The sequence below is a fragment of the Xylocopa sonorina genome, chromosome 8 (assembly GCF_050948175.1).
Source record: "Xylocopa sonorina isolate GNS202 chromosome 8, iyXylSono1_principal, whole genome shotgun sequence".
Lineage (NCBI taxonomy): Eukaryota > Metazoa > Arthropoda > Insecta > Hymenoptera > Apidae > Xylocopa > Xylocopa sonorina.
This window is the reverse complement of record NC_135200.1, coordinates 4,053,605-4,072,637: the sequence shown is the minus strand read 5'-3', so window position 1 is coordinate 4,072,637 and position 19,033 is coordinate 4,053,605. Positions and strand designations below refer to the sequence as shown.

Here is a 19,033-nt window from a genome sequence, read left to right as displayed (position 1 = left end):
GAATATCAGGTGAATCGTCAGTCTTCTCGAAAATGGTAATCGTGACTTGTTGCATTAATAAGCAACAACCTCTGCTATAATTTAAAATAAAACGTTTGGTTAATCTTCTTTAAGATAACACACCCGTATTCAATTCATGTAAATCCAAATACGACTTATCCTAAAAATTGTTGTTGGATTCTAACATTCTATCAGAAATCTTTTTATTACTGATTTTAGCTTATCTATTTTATCTTTGGCTCTGTTTGATTGCCTGAGTCAGATTAAGAATCCTATACATATTATTTGTCGATATCGTGCATATTCATTGACCACAATTTTTCCAACCATTTAAACAGTGCTACCTCCAATCTCTAAATCTCGCTCACACATTTATAACACCTGCTATCTCAAACATAATGTGAAAAAGTGAAAGCGAAACGATAACTGAAAAAGAAAAAAAAACAGATGGAACGAACACACCGTGGGCAGCTATAAAACGCACAGGGAGACTTTTATCAATATCAATATCTGAGAAGAATAACATGGGCCAACGACCAGCCGTTTCCCGCGAGATAAAAGTGCGTTAGGCCAAGAGATACGCAATGAATTCATCCTGCCAAAGACGAGTGGGTGTTCTGCCGGAAATACAACACCGGAACCGTGGCAAACTCTGGCGCTAACCTGACAGTGGTCCACTGTGACAATTACAAAATTGCCCTTTGTGAAATAAACATTTGGCAAGGAGACAACGCTACTCATATATCCGACGGACTCACAATTTGTAATCTCGGCACAATTCTGTATCTGTTTGCAGAAAATGACTGAATGATGCATAACTTTTTTCTATTCTGTATATTTCTGTACGCGTAAAGTGTGAATGGCTCTTGTATAGCCTATCCGTGTGCAATTACTACCACGAGTATTCAGTCAGCATCGATTGTAACGGCCGCGTACGTACCTAGTTGGTCGACATGTGCATAAACGACTTTTGAAGATTCTCGTCGTGTCTCAAGTACTATCTATTATGAACGACCCCTGCCAATGTATCGTCTGGAGTCAAGTGCCGTAAAAAGTGACCATCGCATTGGCTTCAAATATCGTGCTTAGCATAGAGAAACATTCATGTAAGATAATATACTGTAAACGCGTTAAGCAACGCTATGCTTTTGAAAGTCAAGCCGAATTTCAATTCCAAAATGAAAAATTAGTAATTGAAATGTTAAACCATTGTAAACACGGGAAAAGAAACGACTTAGATATCTAGGAATATGCATAATCGAAAGATTCATGACGATTTCGCGTAAGAAGTCTGCAGTTTACAACTTTTTATTTTATAATACTTATTTTTGCAAGTAATTGTTGTATTATCGTGCATGAATAAGCAAAATAGCAGATTACAAAATGTGCAATAACAAATTAAAGCACAATATTGCGAAACATCTGATCGAGCTGAATAAACGTAACAGAAAAGCTCGATCGAACTGAAAAACAGTATATCCGGCGTGTAAGAACTGTTGTAGTGCGTCATACTTACGTAAAAAATTGTGAACGGTCCAAATAAACAGAAGAATAAAAACGTTGATATAGAAATATCAAAATGATTCACATACAGACGCGGCTCGCAGGAAGTCACTGATTGTTTTGAAGGATGGTGACCTCCGTCTCTCTGTCTGCCGCGGGTCAGTCGCCTTTTTACCAATTAACCGGATCCCTCATTTGTAGGAAATAAAACAGCTACTCCCAACTTACTAACCTAGACTTGCTGCACCTAAAAATTCAATTCCTAATTGAATCTCTTTGAAATGTCACACAATAATTAAAACATATTACAAACAGCCTGATTTTTAATTACTTGTTTCCAGTCTTGTAATTAAATGACTGGACGGAATGAAGAATTAAATAAACGGCAAACGAAGCAGTCAATAAAAATATTTGATATCATAAATATATATATAGTTTCAGCTTTTAATTTTTAGGTAAATTTTTTAATTAACAAATACTCGATAAAATACATAGTTATCGAGTAATAAAATTCATTAAAAAAATTATATTCTTTCTACAAGCATATAACTCCATTATGAAGTAGTTACTTACTTATAATTTATATTAATGATTCTAATTAGAAATATTTTTTAAAACTTTCAAGGTATGACCATTTAATGCACTAACTTTTTCATTATAACATTGACGTCACGTTTAATATGATAAGTAATAATAGAACTTGAGAATTTTTTTATTTAATTTTATATTTCACACAAAATATTCTGCTCCAATACTATTTTTGTTTTTTGAAGTGAGTTTTATTATATAATAGACTAAAACAATATTTTACAGTTTTAGTTTATAGATATCAAGAACTGGACTTTTCTTTTCCTGTCTCCACTAATGGTAACAAGACACAAATTTACAGTTCTCAACTTTATCAACCGCCATGTATTCCTAAAATTGCTGTTTATTAAAAATTTAAATTTATAACAATCATAGCTGAAATAAATTGATATTCTGAATACCAAACATATTATCAGTTGAATAATTTTTATTTAGTAAAATATAAAATGGTACTCCTTAAAAAATCTAACACATCGGTAGTCGATAAAATCGAAATAATAAATCTATATATTTTTTAAAAATTGTTGCGATTAAATGAGAAATACTCTCAGAAGAAAACTGCATAATACATACACCAACGATTTATTAAATAATAGATAACAATTAAAGTTCAACCAGCAACAAAGACCGTGACAAAATAAGCCAATAATAAAAATAAGTAATAAATAGCACCAAACTCGATAAACTGTAAATAGCGTAAATATAAAAATTGTAAACGAAGTGATTTGGTTTATGTAAGATACAATTTCCATATATTAGCACATTTAAATATAGCACTTTAAAAATAAAAGCATGCAGTGTGAAGTACGATTTAACAACAATAGCGTTTCTAGAAGGTTTAAGTGAAGAATATAACTTTAAATGTTAAGTATTATCAGCATCCTTACGTATGCGTGGAAGAAATGCATATTTCAGCAAAGTAATTAGTTTTCTTATCTTAAGTCGACGTAAACGTATAACGATAAAGTATATCTAACAGAAATGCCACCTAATATGATAAAACGTTCAGCACACACGTGTGCATGCAAAGAACCTAATCAGTGAAACCGTGATAACGCGATCTTGAAGACAGTACGGCAAAAGCTGGTATCAAGCAAGAAAGTAACCTACTATAAGTGTCAACGAACTAATCTCTTTTTACACGGGATACTAATTTCAGAAGTATACGAACTTTACCTGCGGTTAACCGTACCTGAAGCTTAATTATGCCGAAAGAATTGTGTAAACTATTCCGTTTCGTGAAGTAATGTGAATAACAGTAATCTCTTTTTAACCATTTTTTCTCTTGTTTTTTATTACAAAGGTAAACGAGCAATTTTCCTTTGAACAAAAGCTTTTATTTGATGTTGTCATAAAATTCGATAATCTTCCATTTTTGCGTAGAATTATTATCAATTATTTTCATTCGAATACCCTGTTCGTGTAACAACCGGCTACCACTGACCAGTCAGTAAATTCCACATCTGATTAAATCACCTGGATTGTATTTTATACGTTGAATAAAATGAATTTTAACCAACCACGTGTTATAGGAATGCAGATAATTCGAACTGCAGAGGTAAAGAAACAATATAAAACAAGACACGGAATTGATATCGAATGATCGCATAGAAAACATAAGTAAATTTCTGGCGAACGAAAGGGAACAGAAAATATATTTCCTTTAATTTGTTACGAGCACAACATCAAGTGTACATCGCGTTTCTTTAAATCTGATTGGTACAATATGTCGTTTAAGTGAAACGCCTCACTGAGTAATCAAACATTCGACCGCATTATTATCAAGGAGTCGGACCGAATGAATTTCACTTGTCCCCGATTACATTGAGCTTGGCACGATCAAATTTTTCCGAGATAAGTCACACTCGACGCACAACGATCAATTCTTCGTGGGTTCGCGAAATAAAAATGCCGATTACTTAGAAGATAATACAAAAGAAAGAAAATCTTGACATAATTTGAAGTTCCACATTTTTTCAAAAATAAAAAATTGGAAGTTACGCCAGGTACAAAATTTGTCGTTTGAAAACAAAGTTAAAGAAAACGAATGTAAATATATAAACAAGTGGCAGCGATCAAATTCGCGCCTGCGTCCCGTTTTTATTTCACGCGAACCGAAGAAATTCTCGCGAGTTCGAAGGAACTACCTAACCCAGCAGGTCGGACTATTTACACGATGGTTAGTCGTGGACACCCAGTATATAAGAGCAGGCCTGTCGGCTGGCGAGGCACTCTGCAGTCCGATGGGATAGGTAGAACCGATTCTCTGGTCTAGTGGCGTGGAAGATCTCGACAGGAGAGAACGTGCCAAGTTCCAACGACGCGGAGCGCGCTATGATGTTGCGTTGAACCGCAACCGGAAGCACTGTGCAGAAGAACTGTAGCGACTTTTCCTTTCCATGCCCGTGAGACGATTAGAGAAGTTAGATTCGGCCCGACCATTTCGCCAGCCCGTGATGCGAGTACTTCGCCCGGGATATTTTTCAGTTTGAACGTCGAAATGGTGAGTGACAATGTCTGTACACGGTATATCTACATCCTGATCTTGAAAAACTTGAAATAGGTATTGGTGATCCTTTATGTGACTATTGAACGACGTGCATCCTGAACGATGGTGTTTCATTCATCTCCAAACGTATACAAACTGTCCTGACTAATTTTCAGGCGCGAGTTAGGAACGCGAGAACTCGTGAACACGTGTATGGAAAACCGTGTATACACTAGCGAACAACTTGGAAACATTTTTCATAATTAATGTCCACAGACAAATTATATACTTTTTATGATTACTATTCAATTTGATTTGTAGGAAATCCAACTTTTTACTCTGTGAACAGTTTGCGTACGTTTGTGTAGATGGATTTTAAGTCCTTCATTCGATTCGCAACCAATCGTGCGGATGACCCACGAATTGTCCTGTGAAGGATGAGGACAATGGTGGACAAATGGAAGCTTAAAGTTCGTAGTATACATCTTGTTATCTTTGTGAATAATTTTCTTGTTGGTCTTTCTATACGTTTATAATCGCATCAACCACTTATGTGGATTGTTAACGCCACAAAAAAGAAGAGTTATGCAGTTACTCCATAATTTCAAATAATTTGATAATAAGCAGCTTAAGGATCGTTATGTTTTTCCGATGTTTCTTAAGATGTCCTTAATTGTGGACTTAATTTTTCTTATGCTCTTCCTGAGCGTGATGTAATATATGAAAGATTTATCATACTTGTACGAGAAGTTAATGTGATATCAAATAACATCTTATGATGTTCTCTTCTCGTATCCTTAACATTTTTAACATTTATTTGGCCGCCATCGTATATCATTGGTTCTTTGTGTTATAATATCGAAATTCTATCGATGTGTGTAATTGTATTTTAAAGCCACCAATTATATTAATGATAAAGGAGAACAAGAATTTTACTTTTACTTTAAATAAATAGTAATGGAATAAAACATCTTCAACAGGAGTTCATTTTGTCGTTAAACGTTACATGTCAATATATTTTTTTTTAACCAATGCAAATGGCAATATTTCAAACTAAATGTTGCGTAAAAAGCACTTGCCTCTATTCTTTTAACTTTTATCATTTTTGTTCTACATTTACGTAACGCTAGTGACGATATCCTCTTTTGATCACAAAAATATTGTTGTTTATAAAACAACGCCTTGTAACCGTTAGCATTTAATCGGAACACTTTATCCGTTAATACGTGGCTTTGCACTATTTTATCAGTTGAGTTGGTTGATATTGAATAATGGATCGAAGCGAACGTAAATAATTTGTTATGGAGTATAATAATATTATACGACCATGCTTCTTATTTTTAGCACTCGTTTAAAAATGAAATTACATTCAAAAGATATTAATGTGTTAATTAGCCCATATAACTGACAATAAGTAGAAAGTAAATGATTAATCCATAGTGAATAACCGTTCTTTCCTTTTAAACAAAATATTCATTAGCTATACTTCATTGTTCTCCAACACAATATTACCGAGCATTTATTAAATTCTTGGAATTGTTATGAAATCATAAACCAAGGATCGAACATATAAAAATTTACAACCAGCCATTTCTATGTAATCATTTCTACAATGCGAGAAATTTGACGTAATTACCGTAATTAAATTGTTATTCACTACTTCATAATCCATTCTATTATTAATGCTATTTAATATCATATACTATTTTATAAAATAAATAAATCTTACAAACAATTTATACGTATATACATACATATGTAATATTAGTACTAATAATTATATATGGTACCAATTATTCTATTGTTAAAGTATATATAAACATTCAAATTTAGATTGTGTGATAAGATCAGATCAAGCTCAATTTGTGTATCGCACACCTTAAATTACTCTGTTATCAAATAAGCATAACAACACAATACTCTTTGTCATAAAGCATTTAACATATAAATAAAATGGATATTATTTAAGAAATTCATTTCTACTCTTACATTACTCGTTTATTACTTAAAAGAGTAATGAATTAGACAAATTTGTTCATATTCTTTCTGTTGTAAAGTTACAAAAGTGTACGCATATATAATACATCTCCTAAATTTAAAATCAATGGGAAATAGAAGATTCTAATATACTATAAATTTTAATTGTTTAACAAATGATGTTTCTTTCGTGTAACAGCTTCTCTAAAAACTCCTTGTTTACATTTCTATATAGTGACTAGAAAAAATATTGACAGAGCATCGTACTTATTTTAATATTTGCACAGCGATTAATCATGTTTGACTACATTAAATTTTCTATCCTTTAATAGTATCTTTATATGGCTATAAAAATTAGGTACGCATCAGTAATCAGTTTAAAGCCAATTTTACTTGATTAGATATATAGTTACTTCTACGAATATTTTAATTAATCTATCTAAATATTTACTTAACACCCTAATCAAATAAAACATCTTCAATAGCAGTTAATTTTCTCGTTAATCGTTACGCGCTAATACTTTCTGCAGCCAATGTAGATGGCGGAGCTATAAACTAAATCTATGTCTAAAAACCACTTGTCCCTATTCTTTACTATTTGGAATTGTAGAACTGTACGTGAGCGGACTTTTGAGACTGATTGTGCTACTACTGATCCCGCGATTATCATGAATTACCAATTCCTCGTAAACGATTACCCAAAACCAGTGCACGTCGCACGTGACTGCGAGTAATAACGAAGCGCGTGCTCCTTTGAGTATCCTTTAGAAATTGGCGAGTAAACAGGAACGGGATGCGCGGGTATTCGCAAAGCGTTTAACACGTATCGCGGCATTATTGATGCCGTTCGCGAGAATACCATTCCCGTCGCTATAGGTAGGCAGCAATTGTTAAATTCTCGTGGTGTCTATTCGAAGAATTAGGGACAGCGGCGGCGCTGTACATGCGCGACACGGTGAAACGATTTGATGCTTTGGGAAGGGAAGTCTGCTCTCGTAGGAGGGCACCGTGCCAGGAAGCCGATATTGCTGTGAACGAGACCCTACGGTACACACCAGCTACACACCTCCTTTTATATTAGGTTAATGAGCCGCCCGTGCATATTTTCGACCATCTTTCGACTTTCGTTGGATATAATAGATTCTCTAACACGCAGACGGTGTTTTTCCAATTTTACTGATACCATCTTAAGAGGCTAACACCCTGCTATAAATATGTACCGTGTATTTTTCTAAGAACAATTTAATCCTACGTACGCATATCGCGTATTTATAGTTGCAGATACAAATCTACAAATATTTCTTTGAATCACTTTCTTCGTAAGTCGCATACAAGTGTGTTTAAGTATTACCCGTAATTGATTAGATAGCAAATATATTTTTCTCGAGTCTTATTCCAATGTTGAGTAATATCTCTTAACGGCGTCGTGATTGCAATATCGGTGATAAAATCAGTATCGGATAAAACATGTTATTTCTATCTAAAGATATGACAAATGTATAAATTTATCTTTGATTAAGATGAGATATTAATTGTTTATCGTTGGTACAAAACAGCAGAGAAATCCGCGAAACAGTGTCAATCGTACAGTGACACTGATCAGTAAACCGAAACCGTCTCCAGATTACCACTTATATATTAGAAATAGAGGAAACAGGTATTTTCTAGTCTGCCGACACAGCGCAAGACTTATAACTACAACGCATAACTCACATTCGCTATTAATAATTTAAATTGTCAATATTATACCGAATTACAATAAACCCAGACCTTTGAACAAACGTTCATTTAAAAATTGTAATATTACAAAATTTGTTACAATCATATCTACACACAGAATGAGTGAAAAACTTTCGATTCTTCCTAAAAAATAATATTTATATAAAAGATGAGAGAAAGAAAATATTAATTTTCTAATTTGCATCTTTTATTCTTTTTTTTATAGAAAAATCGCCAGGAAATGTGGGGTTTAATTTTACTTTTAATTACTGGGGTGATGGCCGGGGGCTTGAATCCAGAGATCGAACATACGGAAACTCCGTTAGAGTATTCTCCTTTACCCCAGGAAGAATACACGTCGTCGCCTCTTCCTGGCATGCTTTATCCACGGGAAAGTGAATCGCGAGAGGTAGTTGCTCTTGCATAGTTTTTTCTTATCTTCTTATCTTCAAGAAGCAGAAAGTAATAAAGTCTTGAGTAAAATTTTATTTAAAAAAAAAAACACCACTTGAAATTAACGAATAAATTTCTCATTAAGGTGAAATCTCTAGACGGTATGTGGGATTTCATCATTTCTCCAATAGAAGACCCACTAAAGGGCTATAAGGAAGCGTGGTTCGCCGATGAATTATCAAAGGTATCATAAAATAATAATAATAATAGTTCCGCCATTCTTTAGTCCCAAATTAAAATTTGGAAATCACTGTTTTATACCGAATTCAGTACATGTATATGTGCGTATAATTCTCCACACAAAAATGTTGCAAATGGTCAATTCTTATACATCAATTATGTGATTTAAAGTACTTCAAAGAATGCAACATTTCTCTGACTATTTCTGTTGCATACATTTCCACCGATCGAGGTTGTACGGATATTAATTCCACAAAATTGCACGTTGCCAACGAAGATTCATTTATAGAGGTGTACTACTTCGCGTAGGTAGGGAAGGTAATGCAAATGCCTGTTCCTTCATCGTACAACGACATTACGACCTCCAGGGAACTCAGGGATCATATAGGGGCGGTTTGGTATCAACGAACCTTTTTCGTACCTTCTTCTTGGCGAGAACAAAGGGTATTCGTCAGATTTGGTTCCGTCAATTATCTCGCACAAGTGGTAAGTTTTTATTAATTTCTATCATGATCTCTTGTTTTTCTTCATTTTATTGCTGTCTCATAAAATTGGTGTCGAAAAAGGGATGATACAGAAGGATTCTGCAATCTTATATGATTATTTCAATATTTTTCAATTCCCCTTGTTTCTTCTTTCATTTAAATGCATAAATCGTAGATGACATTAAGGACAACCATATTATGGTTAATGGAATTTTTTCAACCGTCGGTACTTATTTTCCTTGACATTTCAGTGGATAAACGGTGGATTGGTAACCAACCACGAAATGGGTCATCTTCCATTCGAAGCGGAGATATCATCGTATTTGCTATACGGTGGTAAAAATCGCATAACTGTCGCGGTAGATAATACTTTGCTTCAGACAAGCGTACCACAGGGAAAAATTACCGATATTGCCGTCGACAATGGAACAGTACACACGCAGACGTACACCTTTGATTTCTTCAATTACGCCGGCATACACAGGTGAGTAAATACGTGCGTGTGACCACTTGAGTAACAAATTTCTTATATTTAATTCATAGAAAAATTTAATAACTTCTTGTACCAAGTCTAGCGGAAAATTGCGTCCTCCTTTGCGCAAAAATGTCGTAAAATTCAAAGTAACATTACACTTTAACAGCAATTGGTAACATATCCCGACGATGGACACTTGAAATTAGTTATGTAGATATAGTATACGACTATTGCTACATCACAGCTACCAGAAGTATAAATTGCAAAACATCTCTACTGCCTGGCCTACACAAAAAAACGCATAATACACGACAATTCATCTATCGACCTATTTGCTAGCTTTTTATATAATTCACGTTGCTCACTGACCCATGCAAGAATTTCGCGATCACAAATATGATTAGAAGCGATATGTACATACTACATAACAAACAAAAGCAAATTATCAGCACGGAACAACAAAAGATGAAAAGACTATGCAAATAAATGCATTTACCTTCATCCCCTGTAATAGCAAGATATAAAATAGAGATGTTGAAATGAGACACGATTTCTAAATTTCAGGCCTGTTTTGCTACACACGAAGCCACGCGTCTATATCGAGGATATCACTGTGAAAACTGGATTCACTGGTGATGTTGGTATCGTAAAATATATCGTTCAACCAGCCGGCTTACACGAGCATGAAATTCCTATCTGCAGAGTGAGCTTGCTAGACGCTGAGGATACTTCAGCTGCAAAGGAGCCGGTTTACGGATTTTCTGGTACGCTGAAGGTACCATTTCCTAAGCTTTGGTGGGCTAGGGGTATGAGTTCTAATCCTGGATATCTTTATACCTTAAAGGTACGATTTTTCCCTTTTTTGTTTAATTCCATCGAATTATTTGTTCATTTTTTTATTTTTGTTATTCCTTCAGATCGATATTTAAAACTCTATATGTATAATCTTATTTCTTAAAAATCACTCTTTTAAACATTGCACATATATTTGCTAGCCTAATTTACATTTGAATTAATCATTACAAAACATATTCCATACTAAGGGATGAAGTAATCAGTAATAACATTACAATTCAAAGGTTACATTATCCATGGCAAATGATAGCAAAGTGGACGTCTATAGGCTTCCAATTGGGATTAGAACGTTGGCATGGACAAATACCAGTTTGTTACTTAACGATAAACCCGTCTACATGCGTGGATTTGGTAGGCACGAGGATTCGATCATAAGAGGACGTGGTCTGGATTTGGCCACCGTTGCCAGGGACCACGAATTACTTCAATGGGTCGGTGCAAATGCCTACAGAACTAGTCACTATCCTTACAGCGATGAAGTACTCGATTTGACCGATCGGTAAGCATTCATTTATATTTCTTTCCACCTCTTTCATTGCAAAACATATTAAAATACCACATAGCATCTTACACTCGTCCATTTTGTATCTGAACGTACATCTTAAAGTTTTCAGAATACTTTACTCTATCGTCTTTATTTTCAAAAGGCTAGGCTTCCTCATTATCGACGAGTGTCCATCTGTAGATACCGAAAATTTTTCACCGCTTCTTCTTTCTCGTCATAAGGACTCGTTATCAGAGCTCATAAGAAGAGACAAGAATCGACCTTCTGTAATTATGTGGTCTATCGCTAACGAACCCAGAACGCAGCTCGCAAAGGCCGGTGAATACTTCAAACAGGTTGCTCATCATACGAAAGCACTCGATCCTACCAGGCCAGTTACCATTGCCATGGCTCGTTCGGTTCAGGTTATTTTATACACTTTTTTATTATTATTATATAGGATGTACCACAAAACTTTGCCAAGTAACTAGTTTAACTATCTTTTTCATCAATTTCGATGTATTTGCGACATATTTGAAGAATATTACGAATAAAAACAGGATTATTTGTTTGTAGGAGGATAAAGTTGGTGAATATCTCGACGTGATTAGTTTTAATCGATATAACGCTTGGTATAGTAACCCAGGCAGAATCGATACAATAACGAGTAGAGTTATAGGAGAGGCTGAAGCGTGGCACAGAAAATATAATAAGCCTGTGCTTATGTCCGAGTATGGAGCTGACACTATGCCTGGACTACACGAGGTAAACTGACGAGTAATTATAACATTGTCATAGAAACACGAGCGATCTATTATAGTGTCTATTATTTTTAATCTAGTTTTTTATATTATACGAAATCTGTAATATCTACAATATTTGTCAACGGATAAATTTTTATGTACATATTAATTATCGTCAATTTTAATTAAGATTAATATTAATGATACCTTACTACTTTTTCTCAGATAGATAGTTATGAAATTTCATTTTTTTAAATAAAATACGATTTCATATCGTTGTAAATTATTGATAATGCACATGAAAAACTCATCCATAAAAATCTAATTTTTCTTTGTTTACGATATGTGATAAATATTTGGATATAACAATTTTTATGCAGATCGAAATTTTAATCTATTAAAAAATATCTTTCAGTTACCTGAATACGTATGGAGCGAAGAATACCAAAAAGAAGTATTATCGAAACATTTTCAAGCGTTCGATCATTTGAGGAATGAGGGATTTTTCATTGGTGAATTTATTTGGAATTTCGCTGATTTCCGAACAGCTCAAAGTAAGTAAATAATTTCATATCTTAAAAAGAAAAAGTATACTAATTATATTAAATAGGTTCGTTTATAGCATTCATCAGAGTAGGCGGCAACAAAAAAGGTATATTTACCAGGGACAGGCAACCAAAAATGGCGGCTTTTCATGTTCGCAAAAGGTATCACTCCCTTCAAAAGGAATTGGACGGAGTAGAACTACCGACGGATCTTGAAAACTACGTTTCACTTCACTACAATTCTCATTCAGAATTTTAATATCTTGTTTTAATACATTTCAATTTTTTTAAGCATTTTTTAGAAAAAATTGTTTGTTGTTTTTTTATATATAAAAATTCTATAAAACTTATTCACTTGTTTTCTCTCATTTAAGGGTGGGAATCCAATTGCGAAAAGGTGGTCAATTCAGTTCTGAATAGAATAAAAGAATTATCAAAATCAATCCATTGCTTTCTGTGAAAGTATCATTAAAAGACAGAAAACGTTCTTGTGGCTACTCTCTCCCTTAATATAAAATCCATATTTTTTATGGAAATGAAGACATTCATTAAACTATTGCAACTTAATATACATCTGTACATCACTTATTATAATAATCACAAAGATTACATTGAATTTTTAATAAATGTTTAATAAAAAAGAGCTTATTATATTTCTTCTAACATTTTAAAAATTATTTTAATTAGATGTTTATTGCTTCAAAAAATTTATTTAAAATAGCAAATATATTATACCCAAATAAAGGAAATGTAAAAATTCATACTAATAATACATGATTCAATGATATAGGTCTAGATACATTGCTATGACTTATCATTAATTTCAGGTTCTACAACTTTTAAACATGCATCTGCCATTTCCACAAATATTGGTTCGGTCATAGCTACAGCAATGGCATTCGTTGGATTTTTATCAGATAAAATTGCGCGCATTATATCTCGTACATGTGGATTCTTTAAACAGTCCCTTAGTTCTTCACTATGACGTAATTGGTTTAACTTTTCAACAGGAACCGTGTCCTCTGTTGGAAATTCATACTTAACAATGTTTTGATTACCTTCCTCGACTTGATTCTCTTGAGACTTAAACAGTTGACATTCATTTGCTCTGTGTTCCTTACAGCAATCTATGGAACAACTAATATATATAATTGTTACAAATATTTATTATTATGCACAAACTAGAGATTACAATAATTTTGCTAAAGAATTCGCACTACAGATATCGTTACGTTATGTGTGTTGCAATATTTCTAAAAATTATAATAAAATCTATCGAAACTATAAACATAACCTTCATATTAACTGTGAACATAACCTCCATTGTACTTACTAAGGTTCTCTACACACGGGGCACTTATACGGGCATTCTGTTTTTCTACATACACAACAAACTTTTTCCATATTAATTAACTATGTGTTACGACCAAATATTTGTCTAATTACTCGTTTCATGGAATACTTCTGATTCTTTATGTTTGGTAACGCGACAATAACATATCACGACTTGTTTCTTAGCTGTATACGTACAGTCTCGTATATTCTCGTAGTCATATCACACTACTACAAACGCGTTCAACCAATGAGAAACGATATTACTAAATAGAGTTACTTGATCCATCATACAGGAATAAAGGTACTGTGTTTATTAATAAATAAAGTATAAAATTATAAAAACCACAAAATAAAATTAAAAAAAAATCCTCCAGAAGTTTATAAATTGTAGCAAAAAAACTGTAGCAAAAAAAGAAGCCCAGTAATATTCATATATTCCTCTTCTGACACATTATTTTGTGCAGTATTATACTTTGTGAAATATCGTATATTTCATCAAAATATAAATGTCAATAAAATAAAATAAAGCTTGTATTTATTATATTATAAGAGATTCATGATAGTTTTTGTTCAACTTTTTATGATTGTCAATATGTATAGCTTGAACGATCCGGAAATATGCTGACGGTTTAAAAAAGTTCCTGCTAATTAGGAAAGAATCATTATAGAACCAGCTCACATATAATTTGCAAATTTACACATGAGTTACTTTGCAAATGAACTAGAACGATACTGCAATAATTAAATTATTTGGTATCAGTATAATAATATAGATAGAATATATAAGTGTAGCAGACCACTAAAAATGTCATAAATGTAAAAATTAATATTTAAAAAATATAAATATTTGAGTATACAACTTTTAAATCATATGACATAAACAATTAACCTCCCTTTGATACTGAATAATGGTAGAAACCGTTTTTGAAAGCTACACATAAATAAAATGAAATCTTAATAAAAACCTATTTTTTGCTTGAAATATAGCAATACTTTACTGTAGATAATTTTGCACAGTTTTGCATATTAAGTGTGTTGTCTACTTTTCTGCACATTTAAGTTTTCCGTATGTTCATAAATAATTCGTAAGATTAACAGTAAAATTATATTACTAATTTTTGAAGGACTGATGCCTTTTCATAATTGGTATGTAAGTCGCGGTTTTCTACTCTAGTATTCGAAATCCTGTCGAAGTTAACATTCTTACCGCGATTTGTAACTATTTCCATAGAGAAAATTCAAGACGGAATTCGTTTCGAACGCGTTATTAATATTTACAATGCAATCACAATTAGACATCCTGCTTAGCATTTCCAACAAATAACATAACTTTCAATGTACAATATGTCGCACAGTTTAACATTAAATAAATACTCTATCGCGTTAATTACACGTATACTGAGAAACAAATTGATATGGAAATTCTCATATACAGCTATTTATAAGCTATAAATGTATCACTTACTGACACATTATAAAATTGCATTCCATAGTCTTGTTCTCATACCGTTTCATCCTTGCTTCAAATAAGAAGTTCTAGTTGCGAGCGTGAAATTTTCGATTCCGCTCCATAGCACAACAAATGCGAATGGACTTTCTTCCTCGCGAACGACCGCGTGTCCTGGCGTTACTCGTGCCAAGGTCATTGATTCCTCCAGTAGTTCCGGCTTAGTTTCTGGGCCAGGTTAACCGACCTAGCAGTGCTACCAACATCGACCGGAATACCATCACCAACCGTGACGTTGACACATCTCGATACAAGTACTTTGGCAGGCGGATAACTGAACAACCGGATACAATTGAGTTGATAACGAATCATCGCAACATATAGTACTACTTTTAGATTCGTTCAGATTCCTTCTCTTATATCGTTATTCTTTGTTTCTTTTGTTTATAGATAGATTCACGTAATAATTTAAATTGAATCAGGTCAAACTTGTAGTTATCTAATTTCCTATATTTGTAAGATTTCTTAATACTCTGTTGAGATGTTCATTGTGTCAACAAATTTTTACAGTGGACGCGACAAAAGTTGGTTCATCGATAAAATTTAATTGTCACATATACTTTTAGAAAATATTGTTGAACACGTGCATTGTAATGGATTTTCTTTGATCTTGTTACGAATGCGTTATACTTTCTAACGAGAGTATTGAATTTCTTAAGAGTGCTTAGTACTTTATTGAAATGATTTTATCGTAGATCCTTACTTTTCTAGACGTACAGACATAATAAAAGCAGTTACTGGATCTCTTTAAGTGGAAGAGTCACGCAAGTATGTATTACGAAGTACTGTAATGTACAATAATACATCTCATCTAATGCTGTAGAATGTGACACTAAATCTGTCACGTAGCGTATAGTATGCTTAAAACTATTTATGTAATTGTACTTTGCAATATTACAGTATTATACATATCTAACATCTCGTTTATACAAATTAACATTAGCATATTTATCGAAATATATAACATATAAAAATATTTCGGAGTTACACTTGTTCAAATTTGTACGCTAACTAATTCATCACTCGCGACATCCGATTGTATCTCTGGTGATAACATCGGGATATCGTAATACTCTTATAATATTTATGTATAACTTGTGCTTACGAATTTCAACTTTAGATAACTTACTCGAGATAACCTATTATTGGCACTTTGGTAAAATCATCCTCAACATGGGACGATCTGTATCTCTTGATGATATTACCATAGCGATGTCGAGGATACCGCGTTGCTGACGCGTTACTGTTGTTCGAATGACGTCAGACGCGACACAAAGTCAGATGACGAGCCACGACGATGATCGCGTACGATGACGTTGGCAGGGCAAGGTAAGGCGAGGCAGAGAAAAGCAAAAGCAAGGCAAGGCAAGGCATGGCAAGGCAAGGCAAGGCAAGGCAAGGCAAGGCAAGGAAAGGCAAGGCAAGGCAATCAGCAGGCTTAAGAGGAGGAAGGAATAGCAGGAATCTTGTTTCGTTGGCTTCTGGTTGACCAGTTCTTTCCAGCGCTTCATAACGTCGAGTTCGCTGCCAGCGTGCCAGTCGTTCCAGAGATGGAGGCACCGTATCCGCTCGCGACTTCCGTTTCGTAAATCATCCAAAAGGAATGACAGTGACCCACTTGCCGGTTCCAGTTGCGCGGCTTGCCGACGATACTTGAAATTGCGATTCTATCCAGTTGCCAGTTATCTACGCCTGTTGCACGAATCTTCGGCTCACGTGCTCCAGCCGACTCGAGCGCTGTCCCACTGGTTTCTGTGCGATTGTTATTTTTAAAAGTTTCGCGGAGGTTCAAGAACACGAAATTTCTGCCACATCAGTAATAGGACACACCGTGCGTTCGCGTGAGCAAATCATCTGACTCTGAGGAACGTCTAAGCCATCGAGGTAAGTATTGCTCCCGATGATTTTTAAACCACTTTACCTTCGATTGTTTTTAACATTCTTTAAATAACCAGCTCGTTTATTATGCAATACGGTATAAAGATAAGGTTTTTCTTCTCCTTGGCAGCATAGGATAAATTATCTGTATCGCGTTACTGTACGTTCACCGTGTACGCGTAAATATTTTAAACATGCTAATTTCCTTGAAAATAAACCAAAGGACCGAAGGATCTATTTTGTGTGATATTATTAGTACATTATAATGTAGGCACGAGTAATGTCAGCAGCAATTTACTCGACTTATTATCGTGCCGCGCCAGATTTGGCAAGAACACTTGTTTCAATAAAGTATACGTCACTCTGTAATTCTAATTTTTACGCTGACGTTATTTAGTACCGCCTAGCGTACGTCTGTTTTTTCCGTGTAAACGACAGAGCGTCTAACCAGCGAATCATACGAATCGTCGGCATTTCGAACGGTTCAAACGTACGGGAATTCGTATAGAATTGTAGCGTAATCGAAATTCGTGCCAGTCGCTTCTGTCGACACGTTCTACTTCAGCTCTACCACATCCTTTCCGTATCCGGGCTATGAAAGTCGATTATCTATCGCACAATGCATTTAATCTTTGACATTCTATAAGGTGCACGCGAACAGACTGCAATGTTAAAGTTCATCTTCCGACAAAAATTTGCTAATATACCATCACGAGTAGGACCAAAAAAGTGTAACTTAAAAAATTTAGCGTACTAAATAATTTGCTTAATTTTTCTTATTATATTTTACTAATCATCATTTTACTAATATTATGTACGAGATAGATAAAAGTAAGATCTTGGAATTGAATACGACGCTTGTTGCGAATTTAACTTTCGTAACACATGCAGATATAAATTCAACGACCTTATAGATGATGGAGCTGATTAGACCTTGAAATAATTTTAAGTCTGAATATTTACAACGCCAATCTAGAAATTTATAGGCTTCTTATTTCTTGTTTTCGTTGCAGTATCAACTTTGATATTGTGCAAGCTTGTATTTCAATAAATGAACGAATTAAAAGTAAATTTCGGAAATTTACTTACAAACAAGGACGTGAAACGTTCGCTACGCGTTTCTACTTCTAATAATTATATTTTAATGCAATTATTGAAATTTTATTTTCAAGATATAAACTTCTTGTTACACGTGGCTAACTGTCTGTTTTATCAGTTAATATATGACTTAACGTGAGAGAACGTGGATTTTATGTACAGAGGTTGATAATTTGAATGCAAATTGTTCGTCGTTAATATAATGTATCTTTAATATAAAAAGGTGTTACTGCTAATATATATTATTTTACGAAATCCTAATGAAAAAGTATTTTCTTACTTTTTTGTGCCTTGTTTGTTTGGAAAAGTAATAAAAAACTTATACTGCAACAAGGAGTATTTATATACATGCTAACTTTTTCTGATGCTAATTTCTAGATCATTCAGTACACGTGTATAATTTCTGGGTGATTTAAAGATGTTACTGATCTCAAAAGTACACTTTAAATACTAAATGTTTGATTACATAACGACGTGATATTGAAATTACGTTGAAATAGATACTTATTACGAAATATTGTATATAAATTACAACGACATGTAAATTATATACAAATTGCAAAATTTATGAGGCGATGGATAAAAATACTTTTGAGGAAAAAGTAGGTGTAAAAAGTTATACATGCTTCCCCATAAATTATATTACCATATTATTTAAATATGATGAATGAAATTTAAAATGTATGGAGGACAGTTAAATTTCATATCAATATTAAAAAT

General features: G+C 33.7%; 2 protein-coding genes across 3 annotated transcripts; one reads left to right on the top strand and one right to left on the bottom strand.

The window, feature by feature from the left end:
• Positions 1-4,197: 4,197 nt before the first annotated feature.
• LOC143425902 (beta-glucuronidase) lies at positions 4,198-12,845 on the top strand. Of its 2 annotated transcripts, none has more exons than XM_076898961.1 (11): positions 4,198-4,594; positions 8,502-8,684; positions 8,814-8,912; positions 9,218-9,394; positions 9,645-9,877; positions 10,433-10,712; positions 10,948-11,222; positions 11,371-11,632; positions 11,784-11,972; positions 12,366-12,504; positions 12,573-12,845. In XM_076898961.1, exons 1-11 carry the CDS (start codon positions 4,592-4,594, stop codon positions 12,752-12,754), a joined length of 2,022 nt encoding a protein of 673 aa, XP_076755076.1. In that variant the 5' UTR covers positions 4,198-4,591; the 3' UTR covers positions 12,755-12,845. The 2 variants fall into 2 exon arrangements, with proteins under 2 accessions (XP_076755076.1, XP_076755077.1); XM_076898962.1 differs by lacking the exon at positions 4,198-4,594 and adding an exon at positions 8,104-8,213.
• Positions 12,846-12,997: 152 nt separating this feature from the next.
• Positions 12,998-13,995, bottom strand: LOC143425903 (zinc finger HIT domain-containing protein 3). Its single transcript, XM_076898964.1, has 2 exons — positions 13,829-13,995; positions 12,998-13,633 (listed from the first exon to the last, which is right to left on the bottom strand). Exons 1-2 carry the CDS (start codon positions 13,897-13,899, stop codon positions 13,300-13,302), a joined length of 405 nt encoding a protein of 134 aa, XP_076755079.1. The 5' UTR covers positions 13,900-13,995; the 3' UTR covers positions 12,998-13,299.
• Between the last annotated feature and the right edge of the window lie 5,038 nt (positions 13,996-19,033).

Coding starts and splice junctions, on each gene's coding strand:
- LOC143425902 (XM_076898961.1), top strand. Junction 8,685..8,813: donor GGGAAAGTGAATCGCGAGAG/GTAGTTGCTCTT, acceptor TTTCTCATTAAG/GTGAAATCTCTAGACGGTAT. Junction 9,395..9,644: donor TCAATTATCTCGCACAAGTG/GTAAGTTTTTAT, acceptor TTGACATTTCAG/TGGATAAACGGTGGATTGGT.
- LOC143425903 (XM_076898964.1), bottom strand. CDS start 13,899: ATGGAAAAAGTTTGTTGTGTATGTAGAAAAACAGAATGCCCGTATAAG. Junction 13,634..13,828: donor CCCGTGTGTAGAGAACCTTA/GTAAGTACAATG, acceptor TATATATATTAG/TTGTTCCATAGATTGCTGTA.